Source organism: Chaetodon trifascialis, chromosome 13 (genome assembly GCF_039877785.1).
Source record: "Chaetodon trifascialis isolate fChaTrf1 chromosome 13, fChaTrf1.hap1, whole genome shotgun sequence".
Taxonomy (NCBI): Eukaryota; Metazoa; Chordata; class Actinopteri; order Chaetodontiformes; family Chaetodontidae; genus Chaetodon; species Chaetodon trifascialis.
The window spans coordinates 8,161,675-8,187,642 of record NC_092068.1 but is presented as its reverse complement, the minus strand read 5'-3'; the positions used below and the strand labels follow the sequence as shown (position 1 = coordinate 8,187,642).

The following is a 25,968-nucleotide window of genomic DNA, read 5'->3' as shown; positions in this document are numbered from 1 at the left end:
ATATTTATACACTGGTAACGTTTCAGTTGATGCATTAACACTATTGAGCATCAGGCTACTGATGCCCATCGATATTTATGTGCCTGTTTTCAGTAAAAACGGTCCCACGCTCAAAAAGTGACGACGAGGTCGATTCAAGAGGCCGGTCGATGCCTGTGCCAACAAGGTCCTCCTCCCTCAAACCCTCTGCCAAAAGGTCAGTGTCCTCAGTCTGCTGCAACCTTCCTTATGGCATCCACTCTTCATGTTTGTTCATGATGAAATTAGGTGTGGACAACTCAGAATACTTCAAATACATACATATGAAAATTATCACTGTGAATATCATTCTGACTAGACAAATCTAGTGTTCCTGTGATATAGAACCACGGCTCTAATAGTAGTTCATAATGTGCATGTTCTCAGCTTGCATTGGCCTATTCACATTGCAGTCCTAGTAAGTGTGGCTAAACATGACTGCGCACAGCAGAGCTTCCTAAATTGGTAAATCTGAGGTTATTTTGGCTCCTGTGGCTTCCACTACTGTGTCCTCCAGTTTTTACCGGAGGTGTGATTAGTCTCGCCCTTCCACATGCGTGTCAGCACTGACTCAGGATGATCTGCTCTTAGAGAAATGAGTGATAGAGTGATTAAGGAGGACAGGTGATGGAGGATAAACTGTTGCCCAGTAGAGCTGCATGACATGTGGAGGGATGACCTTCCTCTTTCCCCAGTGGTTATGTATGAAGGGGTACATTCCTAACAATGCCTCTGTCCCTCTTTGAAAAGAATTTCATTAAAAGAAAAAGTGTTTTTGTGTAGTGAGAATATGTGTTTGTTATTTATAGTAAGAGTCTTGTTTCAGTCCTTTATGGCACAGTGAATTTTTAGCTTTGGCTGTCTATTAACAGATCCTCCGGGGAATCGCTGTGCTCTGTTTTCTGTCCCTGGGTCCAATCTTGTTTACCTGATCAAATTACTGATTTGCCTGAACCGTGAATTGGATTTTCTGTCATATCATTATTAGAGGAAGAGAGGGACAGGAGGAGAAAGAGACGGGATAATGAGGGCGGACGTCATGTTTAAATTGAAAAAAAAAAAATCATCTTAGCCTATGCTGGTTGCCATGGAGACTACTTGATAAGGATTGGCTCTCTTCCATCCCACACCCCACCCCTCCCTGACACCCGCCTCTGCACAGGAACGAGTGGGAGCCCCCGGATAAAAAGGTAGACACCAGGAAGTACCGCGCCGAGCCCAAGAGCATCTTTGAGTACGAGCCGGGGAAATCATCGGTGCTGAAGCTGGAGAGAACGGTATGCTAGCCGCCTGCCTGTTTCTCTCTCCCTCTCTCTCTCTCTCTCGTTCTGTCTGTGTGCATGTTGTGTAAGCTGTCCCCCACTCCACCCACCATCCGCCCCCCCACCCACCCACCACCTCTGTATCTAAGCTCCTGGGTGGCAGCTTCACTAACAGCTCAGAAGGCGACGTATGTGTAGCCTGAATCGCCATGTGCACCACATTCCTGAAGGGTGTCTTGTTGCGGTGACAGATGATCCTGCTTGGTGGTGGGGGAGTATCACTTTCAGGGATTGCCATTGTCTTCCTGTCTTCAGTTTAAGGTTATTGGACCGAATCTGCTCGGTGTGAGAGGATCCCAGCGCAGACACAAAACATGGGTCCTGTGTTCTTTCTTGAGAGGAAGTGTAATGCTCTCTATCCCACTTTCATCCGTGGCCTTAGCAGTTTGTGTTGAATCAAATGGCGCGGCATCGTTCAGTGTCCTTGAGGTTTTGTGAGGATATAGCTTTGTTACATATAATAGATGAACGGCAGCTGCTGCCTCAATCTATAATGTAGTATTTACCAAAAGGAGAGCACCTTATCTAAGATCCTTTTATATTAACCTCTTACATAACAGAGGACATAGAGGTGTTCAGTATTGTGACTAAGTAGTAAGTTGATTGTATAATTATTGTTTGTGCTCAGTTACATCAGGCTCGAAGATGTCGTTAGCCGAGATCTGGCCTGATCCCAGTGGCAACAAATAGACTCATTAGAGAGAGTTCGCAGTAGTTCATCCCGGGATGGCTGTAAAATAATGGACTGTTGTTTTTCAGTTACATGCTGAGATATTATGGGTCAGTGTTCTTGTTTCTGCAGCAGGTCATTTTCCACATTAGGTCCATTCTTTTTCCTCTCTGGTACTTACTTTTGTGTTGGTGCCTACATACTTTAAACTTTCCAAAATATGTATCTCAAAGATATTTATCTTACATGTGGAAAAAATGAGTTGCATGTTTTGTTGGTCGTCATCATGTGTTTGATTAGAGGGAATAAATAAAAAAATAAATAAATATGTGGTTAATGTTCGATCACGGCTCTTTTTAGGTAAAAGACTTTGCTCATGTTCATGTTTTTTCCTGTCTATTTTAATGCATTACCCATATGTACATATGTACATTGAAACATTTTGGTGGCCTTCTGTCCATACTGGTCACAAAAAGATATCTTTTAACTAAAGCAATTGCAATAGGGGAGATACAAAATTGCACTTTAACATTCAGCTGAGGCTAATATGAGGCTTCAGAAGTCAATTCTAGTGCACATTTTCCAAAGTTAAAGTCTTTTTAGTACAAAATTGCCTTCTTTGTATTTCATCAGATACTGTTTCTTGCTGGGCTTCAGTGGAGGGTTTGTAACAGTATGTTAGAGAAAAGTTACAGAAAGTTTCAGGTTGAGAGAGTTGTTTCTTAATTCCAGCAGCCTGTAACTTTCTGAATGAGCATACAGTATGTGTATGTGAGTACTGTATCACAGGAATAGTTTGACACTTTGAAGAATATACTTATGTGCTTTCTTGTCGAGAATTAGATGAGAGGTTTATACCAGTCTCATATCTGTCCATTCTGAAAGAACCAACAACTCCTAAGTTTAGCACCTGCTAGCACCTCTAAAGATCAGTGATTGACAAGTTTAATTTCATTTGTTGAGAAAAAAAAAAAACAATAGAGGAAAACCAAATTATGTCAGTCTGTCACTACTTGTAGTCTCAGCTGGTTGCCTGGCAACAACAACAACAACAACAATAATAATAAACTTTATTATATAGTACTTTTCTTAATTAAAAATGTCAAGAATTACAAAGAACTAAAGACAATAAAATTACATGAATAAGATGAAATAAATAGTAATGAAACAGTATAAATATAATCTTTTACAGAAGGAAAAGTTTTAAGGAGAGATTTAAAAAGAAGCTAGATACTAATTTAAGGGGAACATACCAGGTCAAGAAAACAGAAATTTATTTGAAGCAAGGCCGCTTAAGGCCTTAAAAGTAAGCAATAAAGTTTTAAAATCAATCCAAATGGGAGCCAATTCAGGGAGGCAGTCAAAGGCATGTGTCATGTCTCTCTACTGCGGCAATGTGTCGAGCAGCAGAGCTCTGTACCAACTGGAGACAGTGGAGGAGCCGTGGCCGATACCCGAGTAAAGCACATTGAAGTAATCAAGCCAAGAATGGATAAAAGCATGTTTAACTTGTTGTAGATCAGCAATTGATAAAAATGACCTAATTTTAGAAATTAGCTTGAGCTGGAGGAAACATGACTGTGAACACTTCATCATCAAAACAGAGGCTAGCATCAAATATTACCCATAGACTCCTAACAGCCTGCCTTACGTTATTTGAGAGGTCACCAAGATTAACACCAAAATAGCTGAAGGATTTTGAGGGACATAACAGGATGACCTCAGACTTATCATCATTAAATTTAAGGACATTGTGGGACATCAGAGGTTTGATCTGAAAGAGGCAGGTTACGAGATTAGCTAGGCTGCTATGATCTATGGGTTTTAAAGGCATGTAAAACTGAGTGTCGTCGGCATAGAATTGATAAAGCACATCATGATTTTGAACAACCTCTCTAAGAGGCAGCATGTATATAGAAAACAGAAGGAGGCCAAGAACTGAGTCTTGAGGGACGCCACAATTCAACTTAGCTGTCAAGGAACTAGAGTTGCCCACAGTGACAGAAAAAGTTCTATTTCTAGAGGTATGTGTGTAATACGCTAAGAGCCGAGCCCTTGATGCCTAAACAAATCTCCAAATGACGTACGAGGATGCTGTAACTGTGACTGTGTCAAAGGCTGCACTTGAATCTAATCTAACTAAAATCAGGGAGAAGGTCATTAGTAATCCTAACAAGTGCTCCCTGTGCTATGAAGTGCTCTGAAATACTGTTATTATTCAGAAAAGATATCGTTTAAGATGAAATTACATTCTCCTGAACCTTAGATAAAATAATAGTTTTGAGATTGGTCTGGCGATACCGAATATCAGGGGGTCCAAATTAACTTTTTTTTAGGAGTGGGTGAACATTGGCATGCTTTAAGCTGTCTGGAAAAGAACCAGAGACCAGTGAGTTGTTAAAAATGAGCAAAATAACAAGACTAGTACAGATTAAACCAATGTGATATGATGCATTCATTGAAAAAGGTGCTGGTAGGCAGATTTTCTTTCTGTTGAACAAAGCCAGGCTAGCTGTTTCCCCCTGTTTCCAGTCTTTAAGTGGCTGCTGGCTGTACCGTCATATTTATCATAGGGACAGGACAGCAGCACCATTCTTCTCATCTTACTCTCTGCATGAAAACAAATGAGCAGTTTTCCAAAGTATCCAACTCTTCCTTTAAAACAGACTTTGAAAAAATGTGAACCTATTATTTATTTTACTTGTCAAAGGAAATCAGTAGGTATCTTCTTCAGTGAGAACACCTACAGTAAAGCTAATATATGGTGTTGGCTACAAACACCGGCTCCATCAGCGCTGTCTGTTAGGCTCATTACCTTGGTTTGTTTATTCTGTGCTGTCTGAACTGTCTTCTCTTTGTCTTTCTCCTCCTCTTCTTGTTGCCATGCCCCTAGACTCAGGATGTAAGTCCAGAAGATGTAGATTTAGAGAATGAGCCTTGGTATAGATTCTTTTCAGAGATGGAATTTGACAAAGCGGTAAGTGGTTGCTGTCTTTAAAGTGACAGTATATTGTGTTTTATTGCATGTGATAACATCCATGTTTAAATAATGCCTAAACAAACTGTGTCTGTCTATTAGGACTACTCCAGTTTCTACTCCCACTGTCACTCGCAATATTACACCGAAACACAAAAAAGTAATGTGACAGCATGTGTAAGAGGAAAATGTGTTTCCTCTTGAACTTAATTTACTACCATGTGTCCCATCAACGTGGCTTAATGAGACCAACTACTGATCAACTTTCATGCATCCCTTTTTTTCATAATCTCTCTGTTTCCTTTAAATTTTCACTGTTTTTCAGGACATATACCAGCAGTCATGTCTGCAGCAAATGTGCTGTCACTCCTCATCCTCACCTCATCCAATATAAAAGGATTTTGTCCCCAACAGTGTCTAAAACAGTCGACTGAGATCTATTTTTGCCCTCTTCAAAAGTGCCTCCCAGCAATTTAAATGTATCTGTGAGGCTGAGTGAGCACAATCCGCTCAGGCAACAGAAAACTGTCTGACCACTTACTCAAGCTGTGGCTTTCACCTTGTGCAAATTGGATAATGAATATTTAATAAGGCTGATTATTGATGAGAATTTATTATACTCCGCTGATAGCACAGGTGTCCATGCTAAAGACCAATTAAATTATCGCAGGGATGTTGTGAATTTATCACCCTCATATATTCTTAACAGGATAACCTCGCTGTCTCTTGCCAAAAGTGGCAAGGCCTCTGTTCCCCCCACCCAAGAGGAAGACTTTGTTTTATTCATTTTGATGTGCACCCTGCCAATTAGAATACCTGCCATAAGCTGGAGGCCTGGGCTGGATGATTGATCAGAAGTCACTCTTCACTCGGAGAGGCTGCAGTCAAGCATTAGGCTCCAGGATAATCCCAGGCCCTTGAAATAATAATTGCTGCCTGTCTGCTATCTGGTGTATTTACCAAAATATCCAAACGGGTGCAGGCATGTTGAAGCAGTATACAGTGTCATGGCAGATCCATGCCTGGAGCCTTTAGTTGGCACCAGACAAGCGTGCCACCGCAAACAGATGTTGGGTCTCCTCGATCTCTGTCTGTCAGAGCCACACCCTGGATCATATGAGGTGTAACTACGACATGGGGTCACATCCTAGCATCAGCCAGACTCAGGAGCAGAGTCTCCTGTTCTAGGTTAGTGTATATGCGGAGGAGGTTTAGCACTGGAGGCAGCCCGACTCTGTCTCATGGCAGCCTGGATGTTTGCCAGATGAGCTCAGCTTGATGACTGGCTCCTGTTTAATGTCAAAGTCACTTCTAAAGCTGCACCTGGTATGTGCAGTATTTGACCTTAAGGCCCAGCCAGTCACACTGGCTCATTGGAGTTTGATTGACGTATCAGTACTCACTCTGTATTACCAAAGGAGCGATACGGCTGGAAGTCTTTAAAAACATGCTCAAGGGTTAAATGAAGAGCTAGGTCACCATGGCTCTGGTCCAGCTCGCTCTTGTTCTTATTTATAATCTTGAAAGTGCTGCGGAGAACCACTTCTACTAATGAAGTAGTATTCTAATAAGAGGAGACTTCTTGACAGTATTAAAAGTTCATCTGATTCCTCTGATCCACATCTTTAAAACAGTCCTTGTGTGGTTTTCACACTGTTAACCAGATGTCAACCAAATAGCTCTAAAGAGCAGCCTTACTGTAAGTGACACATTAGACTGCCCTGTCTTGTCTTCTTCTTTATCCTGTCTTGTCAAATCATCGTTACTCGTCCAGTAGTGGCCACTTCTAATCACCTAATAGCTGCTGAGTAAGAGTGACACCTGTGTATAATCACAGTCATGGTCCTCTTCATTAATATTACAAGGTCTATATGAAAGAGGAGTCTGAAAACACATCCAGTGACAGTTACCGTCAAACACATCGATATACATGACTAGCTGGAGCTGGAATTCCACACATAGCTATGGTCAGGAAGAGCATTTTGGTCCCCTACGACCGACAGAGTGACTCCATCTGTCGAGCATATGCTGACGAGGGGGCTGCTGCCACACTGTCTCAGCGCTGAGTTACACAGAGCCTCCCCCTACCACCTGACATATTCTAAAGGAGGCAACTCCATAAGCCCACCAGCTCATTGTGCTGTCATATTTAACCTCTGTTACACACTTAACCTTTACCTTTAAGCATTTAGCGGAGATGAGATGAGGGGTCCATGTGGCTATAACAGGCCCTTCACACTGGGGGAGCTGTTTGTTTTCATGAGTACATATCAACACAAATAAGGTGCTGGAAAGAATGAGATTCATGTTACCATGACCTACTCATGATTGCTATTTTGAATATGAAAGCGGCACACAGGAGCCGGGGCTCTGAGTAGCTGGGGGGGGACACCTGTTAGGAAACATGCACAGGAAATTCTGCAGAAACGTTGTCATCGGTGTTCCACTGACTCACCGAGACCTTCATTCATTTCCTTATACAGCTTCAGATATGACACACTGTCACTGCTTTAAGCAAGTGGTTTCATCCTCTGTGTGTGTCTTTAGCTGATAAATCAAGCCACTTTTAGCATCTTTCTTTAATTCTTGCTATGCTTATCTCCCACCCCACCCCCCATATTTTATATGATGAAACTGCCTCAGAGTAATGTGATAATAATAATGATGATAATGATATATTATATAACATATAATTATGGTTAATGTATCAGTGTAGGGTTAGTTTGAAACTCAACAGTTTTACCCTTTTATATGAAGAAAAGTGACACTAATCAGGCATCTTGTAAACATCCAGATTAAGATTCCATTCCTTTACTCCAGATAAGCCTTTCATGCTTGTTTCCTGTTTACTTTCCACTGATGCTGGGTGTGTGTAAGCCCAATTACCCAGGGGTGTCAGAGGACACTATCCTCTGTCCCTGATATCAAATTTGAGGGGGATACAAGACGGAGGAGCAGCAGATTATTCAATGACACTGGCGTGTTCCTCGAGTCGACATGGAACATTTGCCTTTATAAATAGATCAGACTATAGACCTGCCAGCCTGATGTTCTGCTCTGATAAAGATAGGCATTTATTCTGAAAGGTTATTAATGATCGTCCTGCCCTGGCAACTAAGTAGAAAGGCATGTTGTGGCAAATGAGCTGTTGAGAATGCTCCTTGTCTGGTCATTGGTGTGGGAAGCTGAGGCTTGGCCACACCGTGGGGAAGTGGATGCGGTATTAGCAGCAGGGCCGGGCTGGCTGGGACGGGGATTGTGCAATCGTATTTGCAAACAACACTTGTGCTCTTATTCATAGTGCCCGTGTCACGTCTGTTATTTTTACCTGCTGTGACGTCCGAAAAGAAGAAAGCAACAGAAACAGTGGGCTAAAATTAGTTGGCTGTAAACCGTCCAAAATGCGAGCGGGTGCCACCACACTGAGCGATCACCCCTGTGTTTTGGAGATAACATCTGCTCCTAAATACCAACTACATTTACTCTTGTAGCGTTTTCAACGTTGATTCACTCATTTTGTGCTCACCGTTTATTTCTCTCTGCCTTTACATTTTTACTCTTTGTCTTTATAACATTGTTATAATTATCTGTTTCTGTAATGTTTTACTCTATTCTTTGCTTTGTGAATAAGCATTTTTGTTTCTTTTTGACTCTTTAAGTGTATTAGACAGAATGACGAGGGTGTGTGTGTGTGTGTGTGTGTGTGTGTGTGTGTGTGTGTGTGTGTGTGTGTGTGTGTGTGTAATTCGGCCTGCTTGCACCACCAGCTGGTTAATTGTCCCCCGGTCTGGTCCAGTGGTAATGAGAGTGACTCAATACCAGACAAAAGAGACGGCTTCACTGGGAGACAGCAGCCCATTGGCTGAGCCTGTGACAGCCCCCTCCCCGCATGGGCGCCCCCTGACCGATGCACACCCACCCGCCCACTCCCCCCACTGCCCTCCCTCCACTCTCCTCACTGCCGCTTGTTTTCTCCAACTTGCATGCAGGCCAAAACACACGCTTACTCCTCCATGCCAAGCCCAGTCCAGAGAAGCTAAGAACCCCGGCTGCTCCAGACAAAAACCCAGACCAGCGAGTGAACGACACAGAGGAAAAGAAGAGAGAATCTGGCCATAGCTAATGCTCCTGCCTCTGTTCTAGCTGGAGGAGACCTTCCTGTGGATCTATCAATGACTTCTTTGTTTGGTTTGTTGCAGAGTGCCCCCTCTTTCAGCCCCCTGGAAACAGCCTCCGACCTGCAGCAGTAGTAAGTCCATGCCTCCTTCTTATTCAGATACTTGTGCTTTAAATCTTGCTTCCTCCTTCCTGTAGGTTGATGATTATTTAAAGCATGTTATGGGGATAAATGTCAGTGAGAGATTTTTCCACCCTGTAGAGCTCACCCGCCTACTGCAGGGGGACTCCTGCTTCCTGAGTAGATCCTGTTAATAAGGCAAAAAGCTACCAGAACAGCGTGTCCTCTGTCTGTTGGTGGTTGTAATGTGGAGACATGGCTGCTATGTGGTGATTTATTTAAAGACAGCAACCTGGATGTCACTGGGATAGAGGGAAGTCGCCAGCTGCTGCATAACTTAAAAACCGTTATCTCCTTCTGAATGGGTGTGTGTACAGAACCATGACCAGCAACTGGATTATGAAAGAGGATGTGAGCTGTCAAAACAAAGCCCGCCGAGCCCTTGATCTTTTTTGTTTTTGTCTGATGAGATTGACATCTTCTATTTTTGTTTGTGTAATAAAATGCAAGGAATTTAGGACTGAGCCGTGGTGACTGTCTCGCGCTACAGTGCAGGGAAAATAAACTTCTCCCTCCATTTCTGCTAAGAACTTTCCATCTGCTACAATCATTATGTCATCGTGGCCAAGTGTTCGAAAGGAGGTTCCCGCTCCAACTTTTTAAGCCACTGATTTGTTGTTAATTTTTGAGAGAAAGAGGTTCCCGATGAAGGGGTCGTGGAGGTTGGCTCAGACTTCTCAAAGGAAACCTTAAGTCATAAACCGACTTCCCTCAAAGGCAGATATGTTTAAGGCAGGAAGTTGTTTGAAATCAGAGGCACTTTGAAGAGCGTTCTTATAAAGATATCACTTGATTGTCAAATGCAAAACCACACGTGTCAGTGCCATTAGATGAATGAATGAACCGCTGAGAAAATTTGTGCATTTTCACTGTGTGTGCATGGTAGTCATTAGCTTAGGCATATGCTAGACAGCTAAAATAGCACGTGGATATTGTATTATTATGTTAAAGTATGTGGAAGGTTCAGAGAAATTGCTTGTATGGCCTCACATTAAGAGCTGTCATTGTGATGCAGTACTACTCATCCAGACTTATATTTGGCTTTAACTCCTCATTATTCCAGGTAAATAGTTCAACATTAGAGTTACTGTCAGGCAGGATACTGACTGTTGATTTCACCAGAACCTTCCCAAGAGATTGTCTTAAATGTTATGATTCCTGTGCTGCAGATTTCCTTCATGGCATTTATGGGAATTCTTGTAAGTAACCTAGAACCAACATGATTTTAATGGCTCTCTGCAGCCCACAGTGCGCAGCAATGAAAGGGCTTCTTGTTGAGGTGGTGAACAATGAGAGTAATGTATCCATACGTTTGTCCAAGCTTGTAAAAGTCTGACTTGGCAACACTTCCAATGTGAAACACATTTTGGAAAATACATTCCCCTTTCTCCTAACTGAAGTGAAATGTGTTTGCATGAGCTTTCTTTTTATTTAGATGACACTGGAGTCTCTGTCAGTTTAACGATCCTGTTTGTCTGTACAAATAGAGGAGCAGCCTGAGCAGCACATGAGCGGCCTGTGAAAGAGAGTAAACCTGAGAGGTGTACAGGTGCATGGCAGGCGCTGATGCACCATGTGGGAATGTTCAGAGAATATTTTTAGAAATCTGTCCTGTTGGCCCCTCTGGAATGCCAAGATATGTGTGGTAGCCAATGCCCTCTCTTAACATCAGCCTCCAGATTCTGCACTTTCTTTCTCAAGTTTGGCTTTTTCTGTCTCTGATTAGTGTGTCTCCCACAAGTCTGTGAAGACAGGAATTACCTTAAGATATACTGAATAAGAACCATATGACAGCTCATTACCCAATTTGAGTGCCTCTGTTTATCATAAAAACATGTAACACAACCCCCATTGAATGAATTTGTGTGTTTAATTAGCTGTCTGCGTTCCTCTCACCACTGTCTAGCTCCTCGAGCAAGTCTGGACACAGCGAGGTGGAGAAGGACAGTGGATCATCCACAAGTGAGCCTGTGGCTCCAGAATGCGACCGCCATGTTTACAAGAGTGTCCTGGAGGGAGGCGACATACCCTTACAAGGTCTTCGGGCCCTAAACAAGCGCCATGGCAGCTCCTCCTCCTCTAAAGGTAGGATACCAGCCACTTTACATATGTGGCCAGTAAAGTGGAAGGTGTGTGTATGTTTATGGATGGGGGGGCTAGACAGTACAGCCATTAAAGGCCTTCCCTGCTGAGACAGAACCAATGACTTGCAGCCACTGATGTTGGACCGTTGAAAGTGTCAGACAGGGATACATGTGTTTCCGTTTACCTTTCTGTTGGAATCCACACATTTTCTTCGCTCCCAGACCTCACAGCATTGGCCAATCACCTCACAGCATTCATTCGCCCAGCAGCTTTTGATTTATTATTGATGCCATGGATGTTTTCATCAAACATGTACTGGCCCTTTGCTTTGGAAAACTCATGGAGGGAGTGAGGTTGTCTTGCAAAGTTGATGGAAGCTAACCTTGGGGATTTTCCCCCCTCTTGCTCCAGTTGTGGGCCGCCAGTCGCTAGGCAGGCTTAGGGCAAGACTCCAGAGCGTTTAAGCGCCAGGGAGCGGAGGGCCAGAGAGGGGATGGATGAGGAGGGGACGAGGGAGATAAACACAGCTCTGCTCCTCACAACCCGGCCAGACAGGGGTGAGATAAACAGCAGGGACACAGAGGGTGGGTAGGCATGAGGAAGTCAGCTGTCAGTGTGAGGTCAAGGGCTGGAATGCCTGCGCACATGGCCAGGGAGAGAAGCGCTGGGGGGGAGAGGAGATGTAAGGAAAAGAAAGGAAGGGACAGTGTGACCCAATACATGTCATTACATTACATCTGGGAAAACACACAACAGATGTCACTGTAGGAACTGTACATTCAGAGTTCCAGCTTGGTATTTTCCCACAGTAATACATTGACTAAATATGAGCATTTTAGAGGAGGAACCATTCGTATTAGTAGTTTTGAAACAACATGGTTGCATCCAGTCAACTGACCAGCACACTCCTTTATTAGCCTCCTGCTCAAAGAAATAGTGCAGTGCTAGAAAGTGCTAGAAACCAAACACTTCATCATGTGTTTGTGTCTTGTGCTCATGAAATAAAGAGGTATCTGTATTAAACTTTGTGTTATAAAGAACTGAGCCTGAAGGCTTTTCAGTGGCCAGAAGCCTTTAGCTGCCACATGCTTCGGATAAAATATAGTTTACTTCCTCAGAGTGTGTGTTTCTGCTCGATACGAACGTGACAGATGGGTCACGCGTGCTACAGAAGTGTCTCACAGCATGTGAAAGTGTTTTGTCATTTCCCAGTTCCATCTGTAGTGCTATCTCAAGCATACTGTAGCCAGGAACTGAGTTTAGCCAGAAACTGACACGAGTATTTCGCTAAGGTTTTTGACATTATATTTTACTGGGCTGGTTGGCTCAGGCTATATTTTTTATTTACAACTGTGTGGGGGAGCAGTGCATTAACAGCGGTGCCACAGGCCATTTATCACTGCAGCCGTCTGTCTAATTGCTAAAAGTAGAGAAGAATCTGTGTAGGAGGTTAAAGTTGGACAGGCAGCAGTTTTATTTTTATTTCAGTTTTTAAACTGTACTGATACCACAGTCAGTGTTAAGAATCCCTGTATGACTTCGAACATCACATAACATTTCATGGCACATTGCTGTTTTAATACTTTATGTTTCACTTGTTATGTTGCTGTTTACAGTGATACTGATAATGCAGGACTCTGTTAGACAGTCAATTTCCCCTTGTTCCATCCTGACAAAGCATAATTCTTCACTGCACAACCATGCTGTTATTATAACAGTCATCTATTACTTGATGCACGATGCATCAAGTCTGCTTCCTCTTCTCATCTACTTTTGATGCAACTTGGTCTTTATTTTAAAAATGTGCCTGACTCTGTTTTAGTGTGTGTGAACCTGTGACCATTGTAATCTAATATGTTGTTTATTCTGTTGTCCTGCATGCTTGCCAGTGGATTATAAAGGTGGGAATGGCTATATAATTTCACCCTGCTCCTCTGTAAATAGTCGATCGGTTCTTGCCAGTAATGCAATAGGTAACCACTGTAAGAGTATGAAGCCTCTTTCTGCTGCCAAAGCCTGCATACCCCAAATCCTGCCCTCTAAATTCAAGCCCAAGCTGCTGCCGCCCAGTGGTGACAGTCAGGAAAGCAGGACTAAAGCTGTCAGGCACCCAAAGGCCCACAGCTGTGAGGATCTGTACACGGGGCCATGTGACACTAACTTTGCTGGAGCAGAGGAAAGAGAGGGTGGGCAACATTTGGACTCCAAGTCCAGCTGTGGCGCTGATTGCACGGACGGCCTCAGGAATGTTTCCCCTGCAATTAGGAGGAGCGCATCTGAGTTTTCCAGCCTGTACAGGACCATGCATCACATCCAGCGGCCCAGCTCAGCCGGCTGCAGCCCCCACGGCAGCGTCCGCAGCCTGGCTTCTCTTTTTGAGAAGGCAAAGGCCAACGGGGTTGAAAGGTCAGAGGCAGAGGACGGGGGTAACATTCCGCGGGATGCAGTGTCGTCACGGGTCAGCGAGTTTGAAGTGATCATCCAGCGGTCCAGCTCGGCGCCCAGTCGCTCCTCCTCCCTGCCCACCCTGCACTCCAGCCACAGCCACAGCCCCAACCACAGCCCCGCCCACCTCTACATGGCGTCTGCAGTGTCAGCGGAGTCCCTGTTGGTAGCCGACACCACCCAGACGGACGCCTGCTCCCCAGTGGAGGCAGAGGGCAGGAGCTGTGGGGAGGAGGCCTTGTCACCAGGCAGTGTGACTGTGGAGGAGACTGCTTCCTCCTCAGAGGACGGACACAACGACAGGACTGAGTCCCCCTCTAATATTGAGGCAGAGATTGAGCAGATCTTCAGTAGACGTTCCCCAGAACTCATCCACCAAAATGTCAGTGGACCAAAGAGTCCCTCCACACTGCTTACAGCGTCCGCTCCACAACACAACCATATGTACCACCACCACCACCACCTCCTGCACCACCTGAACCATCAACTCCTCCTCAAACCCAGCAAATGCAAAGGCTCCTGCCCAGCCTCCTACACCCGCTTCACCACCATCCTCAGGCATGAGAGGCAGCAGGCCACGTCCCAACAAGAGAGGCCGCCACATCAGGAGAAGAAGACCACGCTGCCAGGGAACCTCTTCCTCATGGGCCCTGCTCCCTTCAGGTTACGCAAGAACCTGCAGTCCCACCAAACTCGAAGAACCCAGTTGGCCACCAAGGTGACAACAGGCACCCAGAGGCCCTGCACTCTGTCTCCTGAGCTCAGACCTCTGATCCCTGAGCGTCTGTCCTCCCTGGAGGTCCTGGAGAGGCTGAGTAACGGAGAGGGGAGCAACACTGACCACCTGAGTAACGGGCAGGGCTTGGACGCCAACGGGAACCTACTGCAGCCGCTGGCAGCTCACCGCAGAGGTGGCTATCTCCATCTCTTCACCACTGTCACCCTCCTCTCTCCTCCCTCTGTGGTCACTCATTTTTCTCGCCTCTCTCTTCACTTTGTGTCCCTTTTCTCCACAAAGCGACGCCGCCACCCTCCATCTTTAGTCTGTGTGGTGTGTTTACAAAGTAACAGGGAAGCCTCCATCTCATTCTGAGTGTGCTGATTGGTGCTCTTCCATTTCACTGTGAATGAGTGTGGTCCCACAAACGCATCAAAACACTTCAGTGACTGTAGGAGGTTCAGGCAGCTTTTGGTAATGTATATTTCTCCTGGTGACATCAGATTTGAGTTGTATGCAAGAGTGCTAGAGGCTGCATAAGCATTACATCCATACAGACCAAATCACACAGTGTAAGATAAGATTTTTCTGTTCCACAGTGGGATGTCAAATCTTGTCGATACACAGGCAATGACTATGAAAGCCTTACCTAAACTACAATCCCAGCATTCCTTTGTAATGTTTAAGCAGGATAATTCAATATAGCATTGCATACGCTTTCTCAAATTGATGTCTCACCATGTCTGTATCTGTTTTTTCTTTTTTTTGTTTCGGGAACAATTTACATCTTCCATCTTTCATTATTTCACTGTGAAAGGTTTGTTTTAGCTAGACAGGATTTCCCCTGCTTTGATTTCTCTTACACAACAGCCGGTACCTTGGGCATCAAACACAAACCTGAAATATAGTTGTTTCTTGTGGCCCTTGCTGGGACACAGAATGAAACATCTATGGTGGTGTAGGGCACACCTTAAGTGATGGAGATACCTGGCTTAGCTAATATAATCAAGGTGAAACTTCAGTAGACAAATGGATGCTGGTTGGTCAATCAGTAACACCATGATGTCATGTTTTTTTCTTTGGCCAAGATACAGTAGGATCCATATTTTCTTTCCTGCATTTGTTTTGTCATGAACACACATTGGATCATTCTGTGTTCATTCCTCTGTGCATGCAGGAATACATTTGGCTTTTTGGGTGTGTGCGTGCTTTTTGTTTCACTGTTGCAGAGATTATGGTGTTCATTTAAAGCATGCCTGGTTGTATTTCTTGTATATTTTTATGATTCTGTTCATTGGAATTGAGGAGTTGACTACAATGTCATCATCTTATATTTGAAGAGTTTTGTTCTTGAATTGGATGTGACAGTGAAAATGCTTCACAGCGTTATCCCCTTTCTGTTTCTGTTTCAGACTCATCCCCAGCTCATGGGGAGAGCCAGGATGAAGTGTTGCGGAGGCGTCATGGGGACAAAGAGGTGAATTACAAACTTTCATGAAATTACACTGGCAGTGCTTTAGTAAAGAGAGCTGTGCAATGAATGGGGAGATCATGTATTGTACATAACAAAGCATGTGCCACATGAATAAAAGAGTAGAGGAGACCCATATCTGCAGGGGACAAACAGTTCAGTCTGGTTTCCTGACAGAAAATCTTGGAGGAGCAGCGGCGGCTGAAGCGGGAACAGGAAGAGGCTGACACAGCGTCGAGGCGACACACGGGCATTGTGCCGACGCACCACCAGTTCATCACCAATGAGCGCTTCGGAGACCTGCTCAACATCACAGATAACACAGAGAAGAGGAAATCGGGCGTAGAGGTACAATACAGGCCCGTGTCTTATCCTTCTGTAAGCAGGAAAAAAGACAGCAGATGCTTTGTCAGTTTGCGTGTGGGTCAGGCTGTGAGGCAGCGATGAGCTGTCAGCAGGATTTCTGCAGACACAGATGGCTTTCTCCTCTGGGTCAAACATTCAGAGGGTGAGAGCTGCGAGAGGAGGCAAAATATGACTTGTTGAGGTTGTCGTTAAATATTTCCTGTAGACCCCCCCGGACCCCCGCACGCTGATTACCAGCTATATCTAGATGTAATGTCACTGGTGTGTTGTGTTTATCAAGGTGTGCCTGCTCCCTGAGCACACCAGTCTCACAGTAAACAGCCCACAGTAGTTTCTTACTGGGAATGTTCCAGAAGACAAGTAACCCAGTCAGTCACAAGAGCCTCATTCCAGTCATTGCTACAATATTTATGTTCCGACGGGGACCCTGAAAGGACACCTCAGGCAGATTTACACCAGAAGAATCTTCTCTTCACACATGATTGACAAAGCCCAACGAGGATAGTAACCAAAACTGATATAAACATAAGAGTATTTAGTCTGCTGCATAACTTTCACTGACTCAGTAGAATAATATTTATGGAGCTGTAGCCATAAAATAATTCACCTGAGACAAGTTTCTTTTTTATATCTACACAGAGAACTCCAGCCATGGCTCGCTTCGACTTCAGAGCAGAAACTCTAAAGTGAGTGGAAATGGTCAGGATTTATATGTGTGTGGGGGTGGAAAAATGCTGTCTGTCTGTCTGTCTGTCTGTCTGTCTGTCTGTCTGTCTGTCTGTCTGTCTGTCTGTCTGTCTGTCTGTCAGGTTGGGATAGATTGCATTAGATTCTAGAGGCATTAATGATTCTGTTGTATTGTGTCCCCCTTGTATATATTTACACATAAGCAGACCTCGCTGAAATGACGATTGGCATGTGTTTTAACTTCTAGCTCATAGGGGGGGTTAACATCTCGATGCCAAAAAAGTCATACAATCACAGGAAATGACTGTTTAGAATAGTAGAATAATGCGAACAGAACTTAACTTGTACTTAAATGTGAATCAGTCACACCCATCAGGGGCTCTAAGCAGACTATACATACAGTGCTATTCTGGTCACAGTTCTGCATGAGAACACGCTTGCTTCATCTTCATGCTGTGCAATTGTTGCTTTCATCTCAGGTGATTAACTCGTCTCTTTTGGACCCTTTTGTAGGGAATTGCCGTTTCAGAAGGGAGACATTGTCTACATCATTCGACAGGTGGATCAAAACTGGTATGAGGGGGAACATCATGGAAGAGTTGGCATTTTCCCTCAAAGTTACGTTGAGGTGTGTGTCTTCCTTCACTCACACTGATTACTCTTCAGTGAAAAGCCACTGTGACAAGTCATTGAAATCATGTTTTTCTTTAGTTTGTCATTTACATTTTTAAAAGTGGTTTTGTGTATTTCTCAGTTGCAGTCTGAGAGATGTTCTGCATTCTGCACTGTGTGTATTTACATGTTATTCGTTGCCTTCTTCAGCTCCTTCCCCCCACAGAGAAAGCCCAGCCAAAGAAGAGTGTCCCTGTGCAGGTACTGGAGTATGGAGAAGCTGTCGCCCGCTTCAACTTCACCGGCGACACAGTGGTGGAAATGTCCTTCAGAAAGGTGTGGAGTGGGAATTAGTCATTGCAGACTGAAGAGCATTTAGTCGCACTTTAAAGGAACTTTGGTTTTCATATTCAAAGAGAAGCTTTCATCCCCCACAACATTTATGAACAATGTTCTGAACCTGTAAAATATGTCTCACCAGGGAGAGAGGATCACGCTGATTCGAAGAGTCGATGAAAACTGGTATGAAGGCAAAATCTCAGGCACCAACCGCCAAGGCATCTTCCCCGTCACCTACGTAGAAGTGCACAGACGACCCCGCATCAAGAACGGGGTGGAGTATCCCGACCCTCCTGTCAGCCAGTCTCCACAGCGCAGCACCAACGCTTCCCCTCAGGTAAAGAATCACAGAGTCAGCAGAGACATTTATGGATGAAGCGACGAGGAGTTGACCTACATTTTTTATTACTATGACATCTCTTGAGTCCAGAAATTCTCTTCTATGTTCACCTTGACACCCACCTTTTATTTAATTTTTTGGTCAAGTGAATTTGTCTCATATTTCGTTTCCTTTTCTTTCTCTCACCCCCTCTTCTTCTCTTTGCTTCCATCTTCCTCCTCCCACGTTGCTCTTCAAAGCTGTATCGTAATCGCCTGACAACCTCCCCCTTACCCCTCCCTCGCTCTCCCCGCCGCTCCGTGTCCCCCGAGGTCCACGCTGTCTCCTCTGAGTGGATCTCCCTGACCGTGGGAGGCGGGAGCCCTCCTGCCGCCCCTACCCCTCCCCTGCCACCTCTGCCCACAGTGTCCTATCGCTGCGGCGAGTACCTGCCCCCGCCCTTCTCTGCCAGCCCTGTGCCTCCCATCACCGGCAGCCCATACTGCGTCTCCCCCATGGCTTCCCCAGCTGCCTCCCCTCTTCCCCCGCCTTACCCGCCCAGGCCAAACTCAACCACTCCCTTCCTCACCTTCACCCCACCTCAGGGGGAGGACTTCCTGCTCTCCCCTCCCTCCCCACGTCTGTCACGCAGCGCGAGCCCCTGTGGTGGGCCAGTGCTGGAGGGCTGGCTGAGGGGGGAGAAGGAGTTGACAGAGGGGGAAGGCGCAGAGGGGGACAGGGCCCCCGCAGCCCCGGGTAGCAGGCGAAATAGCCCTGCAGAGGTATCTTCTGCATGGTGTGCAGTGCTGCATCTCAGGCTCACTCTGAAATGAAGGCTTTTGGCCACAGTTTGATTTCTTAAAATAGAAGTTCAATGAAGTACTGGAGCTGACATTGATGTGTGGAAGACATGACTAACTCGTTGATTTGACCTGGAGTTGGTTTTAGCCCCATGGAGGGATGAACCCTCCATGAGGCAGAATACGTTAAAACCAGTCATACTGCTCAGGGCTGCAAGTCTGCATGTTGTTGTGTGTGTGCTACTAACATGCAGACGTTTTACAGTGTCTTTCATTGTTTATGTATACGGTGAGTTTCCGATTTCAGAGCTGTAAAGGACTTTAAGAGGAGCTATTTTGCTTGCATTTCCAGAATTCATTTGAGAGCTCCAGTTTCTTCCTCTTCATAAAATTCAGCGTTTGGTTGCATGTTGTTGTTCCATGCAGAGGTGTGATAACTGGGATGCCATTGGAGCTTGGAAGTTTATTTAGGACACTGACATATTTATTAGTGAGTATATATAGGTTTTACATGTTGGCTTCCATTTCAAAAGCTGCTGCGAGGTTGAAATTTCCACCTACAAGGAAGGAATATTTACAGCAGGTGGATACACGGTGCGAGAGAAAAGCTCTTATTTTGAAATGTCCTTGCTGATTTGACCTTTCTGTGTTGCAGTTTGTGAGGAATGAAGCAGACCATCATGGACGGAGCTCCAGGAGCCCTGTGATGCTGTTTGACATCCAAGATAACAACAACGTGAACTCGTTTGCGGTAAGCTGGTGCAGAGTTCTGTTGGAGCTATACTGAAGATTTGAAATGTGTAGTTCGTTCAGTGACTTCATCATCTGTTTAACTTTTTAACACATCACCCTCAAAAATCCATTTCCCTCACACCATCTTTAATTCCTACTCTGTACTGCATTTTAAATATGTCAGATATTAAGGACTACTATTAAAGGAGTAGTTACATATTTTTGGTAAAAAAAATGTATTTGCTAAAGTTAAACGAGAAGATCAGTATCTCGCTCATGTTTTTCCATTCATTGTGAAGCTAGAGGTGGCGCCAGTTAGCTTAGCATAGCACGAAGACTGAAAGCAGCTAGCTCAGCTTCATCCTGGGCTAATAAAATCCACCTACCACCACCTCTAAAGCCCAACAATAACTATTCCCAACTGCTCACATTTTGCCCTGTTTTCAGTCATTATGCTATGCTAAGCTAACTTCTTATTGAATGGACAGATATGAGAGTACCCAAGAGTACATTTATCCAAAATGTCAAACTATTCCTTTAAGTTGTTTTTGTCAACTTTCCTTTAATGCTGCATGTTCATTCTGTACAGTATCCTGTCAAACAGTGAACTAATATTTCATGTTTCCTGCCTTCATTCTCTCACTCTGGTGTCTTGCCTTTTCATGCCTTTCCTCCTGGGTTCCACCAACGTCTCCTCTGCTTTTTCTCCTGGCTTTTAACGGATCACTTCCTTTTCTGCCTTGCTACTTACTGGACCTACCTTCCTGTCTCGCCCTTCGCCGTTCGCCCCCCTCCCTCTCTAACTTCTCACCTCCCCCTCAACTTCACCTCGGCCTCTTCCGGGACTCTCGGTCGGGCCGCTGTCTGTCTTTCTCTGACGACTTCACCTACTACTACTACTAGGAGGCAGTGTGTAATGAGATCTTGAATATAGCTGAGACCTCGGTGAGGTACTGCAGCACCCTGTCCCACCACCCTCATGACTCTGTCCATAGACTGCACCCCCACCCCAGTAAACAATCTCTCATCATTTCCCAGCAACCCCAGTCCCACAGCAACAGCCCGGAGCCGAGCCGTCTCAACTGTGGAATGTGAGTAAGATCTGTGTTTCAGTTCCAGATACCATATTTTTCTTCTAACTTTGGTGACCCGCCCTTTCATTTGTACTGATTTCACAGCTTTGCAAGTTGACCAATTACTCCTTGCGTCCTGCTCTAGTTTCCAGGCTCTGTACAGTTATGTGCCGCAGAACGAGGACGAGCTGGAGCTGAAGGAGGGAGATCTCGTCAGCGTCATGGAGAAGTGCGATGACGGCTGGTTTGTCGGTATGTGTCGCAGGCCTCGGGATAGATTCCTCAGGGGTGCTGTCACGCTCGCTGTGTCGCATTAATCCATATAGAGTTTCTGCAGAATGACAGCAAAGGACTGCACGCGTGCAATGTGCATACTCAGGGCTGCTAGAGTCATTTTCACTGTGTCACAACCTTCCATATAGGGTTTTGAAAGAATGACATCAGATGATTGAGTGCAGTGTATGTACATGCACAGGCCTTGATTTTAAATATAGCTAAAATCAGTCATTCTTGCGCTAACGTCGTGGTCATTTTATCCTCGTAGCTGAGATGTCTTTCTTTTTTCTACAGGTACCTCAAAGAGGACAAAACAGTTTGGGACTTTCCCTGGGAATTACGTGAAGGAGATGAAGCTGTAAAGATGTCTAATCTGGCTGTAACACATGGTTGCCTGTCAAGCTTGGGAAGTCATTACTATCACGCATGGCTGTTGGTTAGCGTAGTCATTTAGCCAGGCAAATCCATTTTGTCTGGGAAAGTGATCGGTCGGCCTGAGGTATGTCAAACTGCACGAGGCGGAGAGAGAGACAGCTCACTGCCCAAACCTCAGTATGGTGTTCACCTTGACCACATTTTACACACTTACTGATAGAATTCGTCCATATCCACATGTGGAATTTCTCTGTGAAAACCTACCACACAGTAGTTTTTATTGTACAGATAATAGCTTCCATTTTGTCCATGTAATCTACAGTAGACACGTGTTTACGTGACACCTCAGTCTGGAGGCCGGCAGCAGAGCAGTGTGTGGATCAAAGAGTGGATCTCATTACCTGAACTGGACTTTGGAGGATTCAGAATGTATTTTTATGTGATGTGGGGTTGGAGCTGTTTGTCTCGAGCTACCTTTCAGGACCAGGGGTGTTTATCACGATTAGCTAAGTATGATGCGAACCATGCATCTCATGATTCAAAGACATTATCAGTCTTTTAGACGTTGCCTCCAACCAGTGTTTGGATGAACACAGCATACGTGTATGAAATTTAACATGGTGGATAATTTTCCTTAGTGTAGATTTGAGAAAATGACCTCTGGAGTTGAAATACTTAAAGCCTTATGTATGAAGCCCCTTTAGAAACTGGTCTAACATACCTGTTTTAGTCCGTATTGGCTACTTTTGAAGAATATCACAGCGTTCACAACTCAGTGTAACCCAAAGGCTTTAGATACCGTTTCAGTATTGCCTTCAGTTTTTATCCAAAGGTTGTTACAGAGCAGTTATTACACAAGTCATGTGCATGCAAGTGTGCTGTAAGCTACTCTTTTTCTCAGTTACTGAGCAAACACAAATACAGGACACATGGACTGTGTTGCATGTCTGATAAAATTGAAGAGAAACTGTGCATATGCACGTCCTGTATTGTCAGAAACGATTTATTTGTCCTTTTATTCCTCCTCTGTGAAAATACAAACCCAAGTCCAAAGAAGCTGGGACGCTGAGTAAAACGTAAATAAAAACAGAATGCAGTCATTTCCAAACAAACTGTGTTTAACAGCAGTTTTCTGAAGTGTTCTTGAGCCCATGTAGTAATATATCCTTTATACAATCATGTGTTCACAATGTGGTGAACCTCGCCCCATCCTCAATGTGAGCGACTGAGCCTTTCATACCCAATCATGAGTCAATGAGGTAAATCATTAAATATATCGTCTTTGTACTCTTTTTAATTGAGTGTAAATCGGACGATTATCAAACGATCACAGTCTGCTTTCTTTATGTTTATCGCAGCGTCCCACCTTTGTTGGAATCTGGGTTGCAAAAGTAAGGGTGTGTTTCCTGACAGCGGATGCCTGTAAGGTAGCTGGTGGTAGACACCTGGCTCCAGGACAACCACAAGACAGACGTGATAGCACTTAACTTCCTGTTTGGACCTTTAGGGACATCCCGCCTAACAAGATAATAGTATATTAATCAGTGATGCCACAAAAAGCTATTTAATGTGTTGAGCAAAACCAACAAGGTGTCTTGGAAAATAATCATTTTAAGAGCATATTGAGATTTTAACCATGCCCTTACTGACAAGATTGTATGTTTTAGCCATGTAAATGTGTACAGAAAACTTTAAAAGGCCTTCCAAATATGGCTACATATTTTCATATGTTATGAGTACAACTTGGGTAACAGTCTGTGGAGAGATTTAAATAAGGTCAGCATTAGCACAGCATGCACTATTAAATCAATAAGAGAGCAATCAAATTGGAGCATGAAACACTATCGCTTTATTTGCCACCTTTAGTTTAAAGAGATCAGCAGTGGTGGTGACAGGGTTAACAGTCTTCCCTTTAAGCTTCAATAGCTCCCTGATGGAGGATGAATCCTTTGAATCCTGCTATCAAAGCATCAGAGCCGTCTTCCTGCGAGTACAGAGCTCCCACACCTCGAGCACCATCAGATCCTGTAACAGACGCCACGCGTCTGAATAGATCCTCCGCACGAGCAGATTGAAAGCTGATAGCTATTGTTTTTCTTTGCTTGTGTTTTCATCATATTCCGCCTTGTCATCAACCGCTGCACTGTGCTCATCAACCCTCAGCAGAGCTGTCAAATAGTACTTTCAGATAGTACTCAGAGCTTGTTTTGGCCTGCTCTGGCTAGCAGATGGATGCAGTTTGTGGGGCAAATGCTGAAGATTTGTAAGTCAGTTTAGTTTATATACCCGGAGGACTGACGTAGCGAGCTCGCTGATGCTCCAAGTAGCTGAAGTCAGATCCTTTTCCCAGTCCACACATTTCTAATCAGCTGGTGCCAGACTATCAGTGGGCCTGCCTTTTACTACAACTCTTTATGATCGCCTACAAAAATCAGAAGTGAGAGAGAAAACACTAATTCTCACTAGATCTGAAAGTGTATGTTTACTGTATCTTTGCTTTTTGCGTCTGAATGTGTTAGCTGTTGTGCAGTGATGATGAACGTTGACCTGTTTTGAACATGGTTTGAAGCTGCATGTGGCTCGCACATCAGCAATATATGAAGTTTAATAACTGATGAAGTGCATTTATAGAAGAAGACTCAGTAGCAATCAGTGTTTCATCCTCTCTGATGTTTGCTATTGAGACAAAATCCTGTGCAGATCACCTCTGATAATGTTGCCAACATCAGCAAGGGAATGTTTTCTCAATATAATATGCCGCATTATGGGTTGGCCTGTATAGCACTGATATAATATTCAGGTATTTTGTCACACCACAGAAGCATGTTTTTCCCTCCACTGCTGGCTAAACATTTTTGTTCCTGTGTAACTCCAGCTCCACATGAATGTGCTGATTGGTCGGGAGTCTGTTGACCTGTGGGCTTTTTTTTTCCCCCTGAGAGAACTAAAGGACATAGGTTCAATCCATGTCAGATACACTAAATGACAGACTTTGACTAATAAACAACGGCTCATCTAGTCATAACACAACTGGCTTTAGATTGTTGTTTGATATTGTGCTCTATAAAACATCACAGGATGTATGAATGTATGAATATGTGAGTGTGGCCAATGCACACATAATATGTAAAAAAAAGTCTGAATGTTCATCTTGAATGAACGCGCAGACTGTCGAGCAACATGGCACAAGAAGGATTGTAAATATGTAAAATAAAAAATAGACTGCGAGCGGCGGGAGCGTCACATTGAGCTCTCAGACGCTTGCAGTGGTTTATTGACCTGAAGGGTTTTCGGCAAAGCACAGTGTGGAGCGTTACTGAGCACAGGAAGTTTGACGCAAATGAACATGACGCTGCCATTTGTGAGGATCATAATGCCTTATGTTAGATGCAAAACCGTGCCTCATTTTCATTTAATGTGTTTTTTTTGTTTTTGTTTTTGTTTTTTTGGAGTATCACTGAAATGTATCCATGACATATTTAATGTAACCATGGTTTTCCCATTAGTCCTAGTCTCTGTGATGGGAGAACATTTACTAAGAACTTGTCCGTTACTGTGCAAGTACCTAAAAGTGTGACACAGTGCTTTAACTTAATGATTAATAATCATACAAATGGACTAGTTTGATGAGACGCACAACCTGCAACAGGTTTGGTTTGTTTGCTTCAATTTGCAGTGCTGTTACATTGACAATATTAAAATAAAGATACTATACACTGCTGTGACTTCGGTATTATGCAATATTTAATAAACCATTTAAACCACTTGGTGTGTTGTGTGTTTTAATTTCTGGCAAGGGTTTGAACAAGAGCTAAGAGCTGTGAATTTCTATAACAGCTAAGATCATTTGGTGTGTTAGTGACTGCGGTGCAGCAGTATGAAGGGTTATGAGTGAGTTCACGTGGTGGTTTTTAAAGGCACGTACTCTGTGGCTGAGCAGATGCAAATACATGAGCCTAAGCTGAAGCTGTCTGGGGTGGTGAACTGCCTATTGTTATCTATTGTTAAGGCCGGTAATCTATGTTAGTGTGTCATTTTTGTAATGTTAGTGAGGTTACTGAAATCATAATGGTACACTTATTTTGGCTGCGGTGTGAGGCCCTTAAAGTATCACTGTGGTTAAAATCCCATTAGAGAGCTGATGCTGACAGATGTGTTTTTACAGCCTGAACAATGAGAAGCAGATGCACTTCTCACTTCATATGACCTGCTTTGTAAGGACTTCACTCAAAAGCAAGCAGTCTCTAAGACTTCACTGGCATGGCTGAAGGCCAGTTAAGGATGCATGCAAATCCCACAAGAAAGGACGTGTTTCATTCAGCCAGCCCACTCTAGCTTTTTTTCTCTTCACTTTCAGCAGAGATCCTCGGACAGGAATTCAAGTTT

At 44.2% G+C, this 25,968-nt stretch overlaps 1 protein-coding gene across 4 annotated transcripts in view; it reads left to right on the top strand.

The window, feature by feature from the left end:
- The window catches only part of LOC139341718 (sorbin and SH3 domain-containing protein 1), a 40,780-nt gene extending 15,433 nt beyond the window's left edge, over positions 1–25,347 (top strand). The window contains exons 12-28 of one of the 4 annotated variants that reach the window (XM_070978362.1): positions 94–196; positions 1,181–1,295; positions 4,904–4,987; positions 9,187–9,236; positions 11,191–11,369; positions 13,259–14,725; positions 15,945–16,009; positions 16,181–16,351; positions 17,009–17,055; positions 17,570–17,684; positions 17,879–18,004; positions 18,150–18,344; positions 18,587–19,108; positions 19,782–19,877; positions 20,762–20,949; positions 21,077–21,183; positions 21,502–25,347. In XM_070978362.1, coding sequence (XP_070834463.1) covers positions 94–196; positions 1,181–1,295; positions 4,904–4,987; positions 9,187–9,236; positions 11,191–11,369; positions 13,259–14,725; positions 15,945–16,009; positions 16,181–16,351; positions 17,009–17,055; positions 17,570–17,684; positions 17,879–18,004; positions 18,150–18,344; positions 18,587–19,108; positions 19,782–19,877; positions 20,762–20,949; positions 21,077–21,183; positions 21,502–21,569 — 3,698 coding nt within the window. In that variant the 3' untranslated portion in view covers positions 21,570–25,347. The remainder of the gene's footprint in view (positions 1–93; positions 197–1,180; positions 1,296–4,903; positions 4,988–9,186; positions 9,237–11,190; positions 11,370–13,258; positions 14,726–15,944; positions 16,010–16,180; positions 16,352–17,008; positions 17,056–17,569; positions 17,685–17,878; positions 18,005–18,149; positions 18,345–18,586; positions 19,109–19,781; positions 19,878–20,761; positions 20,950–21,076; positions 21,184–21,501) is intronic. The other 3 variants (XM_070978365.1, XM_070978363.1, XM_070978364.1) reach the window with 3 other exon arrangements.
- Positions 25,348–25,968: the final 621 nt, after the last annotated feature.